This window comes from Oncorhynchus keta, unplaced genomic scaffold, assembly GCF_023373465.1.
Source record: "Oncorhynchus keta strain PuntledgeMale-10-30-2019 unplaced genomic scaffold, Oket_V2 Un_contig_2676_pilon_pilon, whole genome shotgun sequence".
Classification (NCBI taxonomy): domain Eukaryota; kingdom Metazoa; phylum Chordata; class Actinopteri; order Salmoniformes; family Salmonidae; genus Oncorhynchus; species Oncorhynchus keta.
This window is the reverse complement of record NW_026285158.1, coordinates 96,834-109,326: the sequence shown is the minus strand read 5'-3', so window position 1 is coordinate 109,326 and position 12,493 is coordinate 96,834. Positions and strand designations below refer to the sequence as shown.

Below are 12,493 nucleotides of genomic sequence, written 5' to 3'. Positions count from 1 at the left end.
ACGTCAACCAGACATAAGAGATGACTTTAAGGAACACCACAGAGATGAACGTGGGAACTTATACCATTAGCCAGCTGACTGACTCCTCCTCAACGTCAACCAGACATAATGTTTTGTAACACCACAGAGATGGGAACTCATGACCTAGCCAGAGATGACCTTAAGGAACTCCACAGAGATCACTCCTCGATGACTCAAAGGAACAGACAGATGACTTTTGGAACACCACAGAGATGACTGAAAGAACTCATACCTAGCCAGCTCCTCTCTCACCCAGAGATGACGTCATCCACCACAGAGATGACTTTAAGGAACAACGAGATGACAGACATTAAGAACACCACAGAGATACCTTAGCCAGAGATGACTCTCTTAAGGAACACCCAGAGATGACGACGTCAACACCAGACATAATGACATTAAGTAACACCACAGAGATGACTGGAACACTCATGACCTAGAACCAGCTGACCTTCTCCACCTCGGAACACCAAACAGACAATGTTGACGACATAAACACCACAGTGGACAGAATTCATAACACCAAATCTGAACATTCTTGAGATGACTGTTAGAACGTTGACTGACTTAGTAACCCAACGGTTTCACCACAGATGACTGAAACACCACAGAGATGACAAGGCACCACAGAGATGACTGACATTAAGGAACACCACAGAGATGAAAACAAGATGACAGTTTTAGGGAGATGACTGATATTCACCACAGAGATGACTCCCCTGATCCTAGGCTGTCATTGAAAATAAGGAGATGTTCTTAACACCACAGAGATGCCTAGTTAAGTAAAAAACTGATAAAATGACAACATCACAATGACAGACATTATGTCACCACAGAGATGAGGGAGATTGATTAGCGCTGAGATGACTGTGTACAAACTTACCAACAATGACAGATATTAAGGAACAGTGGCTTAGCGAGATCTCTTTAAGGAACACCACAGAGATGACTGACATTAAGGAACACCACAGAGATGACTGATGACAGACATTAAGGAACACCACAGAGATGACTGAAAAGAACAACAGAGATGACAGAGATGACAGACATTAAGGAACACCACAGAGATGACTGAAAGAGATGACAGACATTAAGGAACACCACAGAGATGACTGATATTAAGGAACACCACAGAGATGACAGACATTAAGGAACACCACAGAGATGACTGATATTAAGGAACACCACAGAGATGACTGACATTAAGGAACACCACAGAGATGACAGACATTAAGGAACACCACAGAGATGACAGACATTAAGGAACACCACAGAGATGACAGACATTAAGGAACACCACAGAGATGACAGACATTAAGGAACACCACAGAGATGACTGAAAGAGATGAGGCAGACATTAAGGAACACCACAGAGATGACTGATATTAAGGAACACCACAGAGATGACAGACATTAAGGAACACCACAGAGATGACAGACATTAAGGAACACCACAGAGATGACAGACATTAAGGAACACCACAGAGATGACTGACATTAAGGAACACCACAGAGATGACTGACATTAAGGAACACCACAGAGATGACTGATATTAAGGAACACCACAGAGATGACTGACATTAAGGAACACCACAGAGATGACTGATATTAAGGAACACCACAGAGATGACAGACATTAAGGAACACCACAGAGATGACAGACATTAAGGAACACCACAGAGATGACTGATATTAAGGAACACCACAGAGATGACAGACATTAAGGAACACCACAGAGATGACAGACATTAAGGAACACCACAGAGATGACTGACATTAAGGAACACCACAGAGATGACTGATATTAAGGAACACCACAGAGATGACTGATATTAAGGAACACCACAGAGATGACTGACATTAAGGAACACCACAGAGATGACTGACATTAAGGAACACCACAGAGATGACAGACATTAAGGAACACCACAGAGATGACTGACATTAAGGAACACCACAGAGATGACTGACTGATTTAAGGAACACCACAGAGATGACAGACATTAAGGAACACCACAGAGATGACAGACATTAAGGAACACCACAGAGATGACTGAAAGAGATGATTAAGATGACAGACATTAAGGAACACCACAGAGATGACAGACATTAAGGAACACCACAGAGATGACTGATATTAAGGAACACCACAGAGATGACTGATATTAAGGAACACCACAGAGATGACTGATATTAAGGAACACCACAGAGATGACTGATATTAAGGAACATCACAGAGATGACTGATATTAAGGAACTTCACAGAGATGACTGACATTAAGGAACACCACAGAGATGACAGACATTAAGGAACACCACAGAGATGACTGACATTAAGGAACACCACAGAGATGACTGATATTAAGGAACACCACAGAGATGACTGACATTAAGGAACACCACAGAGATGACTGACATTAAGGAACACCACAGAGATGACAGACATTAAGGAACACCACAGAGATGACTGCGCTGGCTGAAAGACGATTAAGGATGCCATTTTACATCTCCCATTTTCTTTACATAACAATGCCATGTATGGTGTCTACCTTCATAGATTCAGTCACCTGGACACTATGTGACCTGCAGTATAGGAATATCCATCTATCATACCTGGTACACACACCTACAGTCTCACATGTATATGAGTCTTGTCGCTAATAATCAGAGAGGCTGAGAGAATCTCTGGTGTCGCAGATTCCTACAGAGTCTCTTCCTCTGTCTGTCCTTGGTTAGATGTAATAATAATAATCACAGTAATACTGTCACTCTGTCATTCTAACTCCCAGGAACTCAGAGGAAGGTGAAAGAAGGTGAACCCACTGGGTCGCAAAGCAAGGTGAAAGAAGGTGAACCCAATGGGTCTCAAAGCAAGGTGAAAGAAGGTGAACCCAATGGGTCTCAAAGCAAGGTGAAAGAAGGTGAACCCAATGGTCTCAAAGCAAGGTGAACCCAATGGTCTCAAAGCAAGGTGAACCCAATGGGTCTCAAGCAAGGAGAAAGAAGGCGAACCCACTGGGTCTCAAAGCAAGGTAAAAGAAGGTGAACCCAATGGGTCTCAAAGCAAGGTGAAAGAAGGTGAACCCAATGGTCTCAAAGCAAGGTGAAAGAAGGTGAACCCAATGGTCTCAAAGCAAGGTGAAAGAAGGTGAACCCAATGGGTCTCAAAGCAAGGTGAAAGAAGGTGAACCCAATGGTCTCAAAGCAAGGTGAACCCAATGGGTCTCAAGCAAGGAGAAAGAAGGCGAACCCACTGGGTCTCAAAGCAAGGTGAAAGAAGGTGAACCCAATGGGTCTCAAAGCAAGGTGAAAGAAGGTGAACCCAATGGTCTCAAAGCAAGGTGAAAGAAGGTGAACCCAATGGTCTCAAAGCAAGGTGAAAGAAGGTGAACCCAATGGTCTCAAAGCAAGGTGAAAGAAGGTGAACCCAATGGTCTCAAAGCAAGGTGAAAGAAGGTGAACCCAATGGTCTCAAAGCAAGGTGAAAGAAGGTGAACCCAATGGTCTCAAAGCAAGGTGAAAGAATAGAACCCAATGCAAGGTGAAAGAAGGTGAACCCAATGGGTCTCAAAGCAAGGTGAACCCAATGGGTCTCAAAGCAAGGTGAAAGAAGGTGAACCCAATGGTCTCAAAGCAAGGTGAAAGAAGGTGAACCCAATGGTCTCAAAGCAAGGTCTCAAAGCAAGATGAAAGAAGGTGAACCCAATGGTCGCAAAGCAAGGTGAAAGAAGGTGAACCCAATGCAAGGTGAAAGAAGGTGAACCCAATGGTCTCAAAGCAAGGTGAAAGAAGGTAAACCCACTGGGTCTCAAAGCAAGGTGAAAGAAGGTGAACCCAATGCAAGGAGAAAGAAGGTGAACCCAATGGTCTCAAAGCAAGGTGAAAGAAGGTAAACCCACTGGGTCTCAAAGCAAGGTGAAAGAAGGTGAACCCAATGCAAGGTGAAAGAAGGTGAACCCAATGGGTCTCAAAGCAAGGTGAAAGAAGGTAAACCCACTGGGTCTCAAAGCAAGGTGAAAGAAGGTGAACCCAAAGCAAGGTGAAAGAAGGTGAACCCAAAACAAGGTGAAAGAAGGTGAACCCAATGGTCTCAAAGCAAGGTGAAAGAAGGTGAACCCAATGGGTCTCAAAGCAAGGTGAAAGAAGGTGAACCCAATGGGTCTCAAAGCAAGGTGAAAGAAGGTGAACCCAATGGGTCTCAAAGCAAGGTGAAAGAAGGTGAACCCACTGGGTCTCAAAGCAAGGTGAAAGAAGGTGAACCCAATGGGTCTCAAAGCAAGGTGAAAGAAGGTGAACCCACTGGGTCTCAAAGCAAGGTGAAAGAAGGTGAACCCAATGGGTCTCAAAGCAAGGTGAATGAAGGTGAACCCAATGGGTCTCAAAGCAAGGTGAATGAAGGTGAACCCAATGGGTCTCAAAGCAAGGTGAAAGAAGGTGAACCCAATGGGTCTCAAAGCAAGGTGAAAGAAGGTGAACCCAATGCAAGGTGAAAGAAGGTGAACCCAAAACAAGGTGAAAGAAGGTGAACCCAATGCAAGGTGAAAGAAGGTGAACCCAAAACAAGGTGAAAGAAGGTGAACCCAATGGTCTCAAAGCAAGGTGAAAGAAGGTGAACCCAATGGTCTCAAAGCAAGGTGAAAGAAGGTGAACCCAATGGGTCTCAAAGCAAGGTGAAAGACGGTGAACCCAATGGGTCTCAAAGCCACCATTACAATCTGATCTATAGACTGACATTGTTGTTATGTGTGCCAGAGCTCATATCAACACATTAAAATGTGAAGTATGTCACACAATGAAACCATAACTATTGACACGTTGATTTACTGATCTAATAGGAGATGTTGACTGGTTTGGTTGATCCTGCCCACCAGGTGGCTGATAACATCCCACACAGAGAGCTCATCTCACGGTTCAGGGTTTCCCCTCTACCTTTGGGACAGACGAGATCCATCTCCTGTAACCATAGCAACTCCTCATGAAGCCAGGAGTCTCGTCGCCGAGAGAAGCTCTCGTGCCGCAGATTCCTACAGTCTCTTCCTCTGTCCTTGGTTAGATATACTAATAATAATATTAATATTTAGTAAATCATATATAGCAGCAGTAGTAGTGTAGTAGTAGTAGTAGTAGCAGTAGTAGTGTAGTAGCAGTAGTAGTAGTAGTAGCAGTAGCGGTAGTAACGGTAGTAGTGATAGTAGTAGTAGTAGTAGTAGTAATAGTAGTGGTAGTAACGGTAGTAGTAGTAGTAGCAATAGTAGTAGTGTAGTAGTAGTAACAGTAGTAGTGATACCACAGCCTCCATTCTAATACCACAGCCTCCATTCTAATACCACAGCCTCCATTCTAATACCACAGCCTCCATTCTACCACAGCCTCCATTCCAATACCACAGCCTCCATTCTAATACCACAGCCTCCATTCCAATACCACAGCCTCCATTCCAATACCACAGCCTCCATTCTAATACCACAGCCTCCATTCCCACAGCCTCCATTCCAATACACAGCCTCCATTCAATACCACAGCCTCCATTCCAATACCACAGCCTCCATTCTAATATTCTAATACCACAGCCTCCATTCTAATACCACAGCCTCCATTCTAATACTCCATTCCAATACTAGAGCATCCATTCTAATACTCCAGCAGCATCCATTCTAATACTCCAGCATCCATTCTAATACTCCAGCATCCATTCTAATACTCCAGCCTCCATTCTAATACTCCAGCATCCATTCTAATACTCCAGCATCCATTCTAATACTCCAGCATCCATTCTAATACTCCAGCATCCATTCTAATACTCCAGCATCCATTCTAATACTCCAGCATCCATTCTAATACTCCAGCATCCATTCTAATACTCCAGCATCCATTGCCGTAGCAGCAGCCTGATGAGAAGTGGGGAATAGGTCTATAAAGTACCTGTAGTCGTTACTGGTGTTGAGCATGTGGAAACACCTGATGCAGTTTTCCATGTGTTTTCTCCAAGTCCTTCCACGTTAAACTGTCAGTAAGGCCGGTCTATGACAACACTCTGTGCAGCTTACAGATCCATCAGAGAAATGGAGACCTATCAGATCTAATAGAACCCAGTGGGCCTGGAACCCGACGGACCTATCAGATCTAATAGAACCCAGTGGGCCTGGAACCCGACGGACCTATCAGATCTAATAGAACCCAGTGGGCCTGGAACCAGACGGACCTATCAGATCTAATAGAACCCAGTGGGCCTGGAACCCGGGACCTATCAGATCTAATAGAACCCAGTGGGCCTGGAACCCGACGGACCTATCAGATCTAATAGAACCCAGTGGGCCTGGAACCCGACGGACCTATCAGATCTAATAGAACCCAGTGGGCCTGGAACCCGACGGACCTATCAGATCTAATAGAACCCAGTGGGCCTGGAACCAGACGGACCTATCAGATCTAATAGAACCCAGTGGGCCTGGAACCCGACGGACCTATCAGATCTAATAGAACCCAGTGGGCCTGGAACCCGACGGACCTATCAGATCTAATAGAACCCAGTGGGCCTGGAACCCGAGACGGAACCCAGTGGGCCTGGAACCCGACGGACCTATCAGATCTAATAGAACCCAGTGGGCCTGGAACCAGACGGACCTATCAGATCTAATAGAACCCAGTGGGCCTGGAACCAGACGGACCTATCAGATCTAATAGAACCCAGTGGGCCTGGAACCTATCAGATCTAATAGAACCCAGTGGGCCTGGAACCAGACGGACCTATCAGATCTAATAGAACCCAGTGGGCCTGGAACCAGACGGACCTATCAGATCTAATAGAACCCAGTGGGCCTGGAACCAGACGGACCTATCAGATCTAATAGAACCCAGTCTAATAGAACCCAGTGGGCCTGGAACCAGACGGACCTATCAGATCTAATAGAACCCAGTGGGCCTGGAACCAGACGGACCTATCAGATCTAATAGAACCCAGTGGGCCTGGAACCAGACGGACCTATCAGATCTAATAGAACCCAGTGGGCCTGGAACCAGACGGACCTATCAGATCTAATAGAACCCAGTGGGCCTGGAACCAGACGGACCTATCAGATCTAATAGAACCCAGTGGGCCTGGAACCAGACGGACCTATCAGATCTAATAGAACCCAGTGGGCCTGGAACCAGACGGACCTATCAGATCTAATAGAACCCAGTGGGCCTGGAACCAGACGGACCTATCAGATCTAATAGAACCCAGTGGACCTGGAACCAGACGGACCTATCAGATCTAATAGAACCCAGTGGGCCTGGAACCAGACGGACCTATCAGATCTAATAGAACCCAGTGGGCCTGGAACCTGGAAATAGAACCCAGTGGGCCTGGAACCAGACGGACCTATCAGATCTAATAGAACCCAGTGGGCCTGGAACCAGACGGACCTATCAGATCTAATAGAACCCAGTGGGCCTGGAACCCGACGGACCTATCAGATCTAATAGAACCCAGTGGGCCTGGAACCAGACGGACCTATCAGGAACCCTGGAACCAGACGGACCTATCAGATCTAATAGAACCCAGTGGGCCTGGAACCAGACGGACCTATCAGATCTAATAGAACCCAGTGGGCCTGGAACCAGACGGACCTATCAGATCTAATAGAACCCAGTGGGCCTGGAACCAGACGGACCTATCAGATCTAATAGAACCCAGTGGGCCTGGAACCAGACGGACCTATCAGATCTAATAGAACCCAGTGGGCCTGGAACCCGACGGACCTATCAGATCTAATAGAACCCAGTGGGCCTGGAACCAGACGGACCTATCAGATCTAATAGAACCCAGTGGGCCTGGAACCCGACGGACCTATCAGATCTAATAGAACCCAGTGGGCCTGGAACCCGACGGACCTATCAGATCTAATAGAACCCAGTGGGCCTGGAACCAGACGGACCTATCAGATCTAATAGAACCCAGTGGGCCTGGAACCAGACGGACCTATCAGATCTAATAGAACCCAGTGGGCCTGGAACCCGACGGACCTATCAGATCTAATAGAACCCAGTGGGCCTGGAACCATATCAGATCTAATAGAACCCAGTGGGCCTGGAACCAGACGGACCTATCAGATCTAATAGAACCCAGTGGGCCTGGAACCCCCTGGAACCCGACGGACCTATCAGATCTAATAGAACCCAGTGGGCCTGGAACCAGACGGACCTATCAGATCTAATAGAACCCAGTGGGCCTGGAACCAGACGGACCTATCAGATCTAATAGAACCCAGTGGGCCTGGAACACGGACCTATCAGATCTAATAGAACCCAGTGGGCCTGGAACCCGACGGACCTATCAGATCTAATAGAACCCAGTGGGCCTGGAACCAGACGGACCTATCAGATCTAATAGAACCCAGTGGGCCTGGAACCAGACGGACCTATCAGATCTAATAGAACCCAGTGGGCCTGGAACCAGACGGACCTATCAGATCTAATAGAACCCAGTGGGCCTGGAACCAGACGGACCTATCAGATCTAATAGAACCCAGTGGGCCTGGAACCAGACGGACCTATCAGATCTAATAGAACCCAGTGGGCCTGGAACCAGACGGACCTATCAGATCTAATAGAACCCAGTGGGCCTGGAACCCGACGGACCTATCAGATCTAATAGAACCCAGTGGGCCTGGAACCAGACGGACCTATCAGATCTAATAGAACCCAGTGGGCCTGGAACCAGACGGACCTTCAGATCTAATAGAACCCAGTGGGCCTGGAACCATCGGACCTATCAGATCTAATAGAACCCAGTGGGCCTGGAACCAGACGGACCTATCAGATCTAGAACCCAGTGGGCCTGGAACCAGACGGACCTCCCAGTGGGCCTGGAACCAGACGGACCTATCAGATCTAATAGAACCCAGTGGGCCTGGAACCAGACGGACCTATCAGATCTAATAGAACCCAGTGGGCCTGGAACCCGACCCTATCAGATCTAATAGAACCCAGAACCAGACGGACCTATCAGATCTAATAGAACCCAGTGGGCCTGGAACCAGACCCTCAGATCTAATAGAACCCAGTGGGCCTGGAACCAGACGGACCTATCAGATCTAATAGAACCCAGTGGGCCTGGAACCAGACGGACCTATCAGATCTAATAGAACCCAGTGGGCCTGGAACCAGACGGACCTATCAGATCTAATAGAACCCAGTGGGCCTGGAACCAGACGGACCTATCAGATCTAATAGAACCCAGTGGGCCTGGAACCAGACGGACCTATCAGATCTAATAGAACCCAGTGGGCCTGGAACCCGACGGACCTCAGATCTAATAGAACCCAGTGGGCCTGGAACCATATCAGATCTAATAGAACCCAGTGGGCCTGGAACCAGACGGACCTATCAGATCTAATAGAACCCAGTGGGCCTGGAACCCGACGGACCTATCAGATCTAATAGAACCCAGTGGGCCTGGAACCAGACCACAGATCTAATAGAACCCAGTGGGCCTGGAACCACGGACCTATCAGATCTAATAGAACCCAGTGGGCCTGGAACCCGACGGACCTATCAGATCTAATAGAACCCAGTGGGCCTGGAACCCGACGGACCTCTAATAGATCCATTTCTCTCCTTCACACCCCTCTCCATCTCTCTCCTTCACACCCCCTCCATCTCTCTCCTTCACACCCCCTCCATCTCTCTCCTTCACACCCCCTCCATCTCTCTCCTTCACACACCCCCTCCATCTCTCTCCTTCACACCTCCCCTCCATCTCTCTCCTTCACACCCCCTCCATCTCTCTCCTTCACACCCCCTCCATCTCTCTCCTTCACACCTCCCCTCCATCTCTCTCCTTCACACCCCTCCATCTCTCTCCTTCACACCCCCTCCATCTCTCTCCTTCACACCCCCCTCTCATCTCTCTCCATCTCTCTCCTTCACACCCCTCCATCTCTCTCCTTCACACCCCCTCCATCTCTCTCCTTCACACCCCTCTCTTCACACCCCTCCTTCAGCTCTCTCCTTCACACCCCCTCCATCTCTCTCCTTCACACCCCCTCCATCTCTCTCCTTCACACCCCCTCCATCTCTCTCCTTCACACCCCCTCCATCTCTCTCCTTCACACCCCTCTCCATCACACCCTCTCCATCTCTCTCTCCTTCACACCCCCTCCATCTCTCTCCTTCACACCCCTCTCCATCTCTCTCCATTCTCTCCTTCACACCCCTCCATCTCTCTCCTTCACACCCCCTCCATCTCTCTCCTTCACACCCCCTCCATCTCTCTCCTTCACACCCCTCCTTCACACCCCCTCCATCTCTCTCCTTCACACCCCTCCATCATCTCTCTCCTTCACACCCCTCCATCTCTCTCCTTCACACCCCTCTCTTCAGCTCTCTCCTTCACCCCTCTCTTCAGATCAGCTCTCTCCTTCACACCCCTCTCTTCAGCTCTCTCCTTCACACCCCTCTCTTCAGCTCTCTCCTTCACACCCCTCTCTTCAGCTCTCTCCCTTCACACCCCTCTCTTCAGCTCTCTCCTTCACACCCCTCTCTTCAGCTCTCTCCTTCACCCCCTCTTCATCTCTCCTTCACACCCCTCTCCATCTCTCTCCTTCACACCCCCTCCACTCTCTCCTTCACACACCCCCCCATCACACCCCTCACTCACTCCTAATGCACCCTGGGATCAGTCACTCTCCCAATGCACCCTGGGATCTCCCTACTCCTAATGCACCCTGGGATCACTCCTACTACTCCTAATGCACCCTGGGATCACTCCCTACTCCACCCTAATCCACCCTAATGGGATCACCCCTACTCCTAATGCACCCTATCCATTTCTCTCTAATGCACCCTGGGATCACCCCTACTCCTAATGCACCCTGGGATCACTCCTACTCCTAATGCACCCTGGGATCACTCCCTACTCCTAATGCACCCTGGGATCACTCCCTACTCCTAATGCACCCTGGGATCACTCCCTACTCCTAATGCACCCTGGGATCACTCCCTACTCCTAATGCACCCTGGGATCACTCCCTACTCCTAATGCACCCTGGGATCACTCCCTACTCCTAATGCACCCTGGGATCACTCCCTACTCCTAATGCACCCTGGGATCACTCCCTACTCCTAATGCACCCTGGGATCACTCCCTACTCCTAATGCACCCTGGGATCACTCCCTACCCTAATGCACCCTGGGATCCTAAATGCACCCTGGGATCACTCCCTACTCCTAATGCACCCTGGGATCACTCCCTACTCCTAATGCACCCTGGGATCACTCCCTACTAATGCACCCTGGGATCACTCCCTACTCCTAATGCACCCTGGGATCACTCCCTACTCCTAAAGCACCCTGGGATCACTCCCTACTCCTAATGCACCCTGGGATCACTCCCTACTCCTAAAGCACCCTGGGATCACTCACTACTCCTAAAGCACCCTGGGATCACTCCCTACTCCTAAAGCACCCTGGGATCACTCACTACTCCTAAAGCACCCTGGGATCACTCACTACTCCTAAAGCACCCTGGGATCACTCACTACTCCTAAAGCACCCTGGGATCACTCACTACTCCTAAAGCACCCTGGGATCACTCACTACTCCTAAAGCACCCTGGGATCACTCACTACTCCTAAAGCACCCTGGGATCACTCACTACAAAGCTACTCATAAAGCACCCTGGGATCACTCACTACTCATAAAGCACCCTGGGATCACTCACTACTCCTAAAGCACCCTGGGATCACTCACTACTCCTAAAGCACCCTGGGATCACTCACTACTCCTAAAGCACCCTGGGATCACTCACTACTCCTAAAGCACCCTGGGATCACTCACTACTCCTAAAGCACCCTGGGATCACTCACTACTCCTAAAGCACCCTGGGATCACTCACTACTCCTAAAGCACCCTGGGATCACTCACTACTCCTAAAGCACCCTGGGATCACTCACTACTCCTAAAGCACCCTGGGATCACTCACTACTCCTAAAGCACCCTGGGATCACTCACTACTCCTAAAGCACCCTGGGATCACTCACTACTCCTAAAGCACCCTGGGATCACTCACTACTCCTAAAGCACCCTGGGATCACTCACTACTCCTAAAGCACCCTGGGATCACTCACTACTCATAAAGCACCCTGGGATCACTCACTACTCCTAAAGCACCCTGGGATCACTCACTACTCCTAAAGCACCCTGGGATCACTCACTACTCCTAAAGCACCCTGGGATCACTCACTACTCCTAAAGCACCCTGGGATCACTCACTACTCATAAACCACATGTAGAACTTTCATAGTCCAAAATACTCTCAAAAAAGTAGAGAAATACTGTGATATCATATCTTGCACCATATTGCCCTAGCCTGGTCCCAGGTCTGTTTATGCTGTGATGCCAACTTAAGAGTTGGCCAGACAGATCCGAGACCAGGCTAGGATAAAGGAGAGGACTGCACCTGAAGGTCAATATTTAACCTGCCATTAG

The 12,493-nt window shown here is 48.7% G+C and overlaps 1 protein-coding gene and 1 long non-coding RNA gene across 2 annotated transcripts in view; one reads left to right on the top strand and one right to left on the bottom strand.

Annotated features, from left to right (window-relative positions):
* Positions 1 to 12,493, bottom strand: part of LOC127922699 (NIPA-like protein 2) — a 52,838-nt gene that overhangs the window by 23,245 nt on the left and 17,100 nt on the right. The window contains exons 4-5 of the mRNA XM_052506589.1: positions 4,853 to 5,080; positions 274 to 304 (exon numbers count right to left, since the gene is read on the bottom strand). Coding sequence (XP_052362549.1) covers positions 274 to 304; positions 4,853 to 5,080 — 259 coding nt within the window. The remainder of the gene's footprint in view (positions 1 to 273; positions 305 to 4,852; positions 5,081 to 12,493) is intronic.
* Positions 3,708 to 4,712, top strand: LOC127922695 (uncharacterized). The gene is made up of 3 exons (XR_008111951.1): positions 3,708 to 4,312; positions 4,349 to 4,656; positions 4,693 to 4,712. It is a non-coding gene; the product is annotated as an uncharacterized LOC127922695 (long non-coding RNA).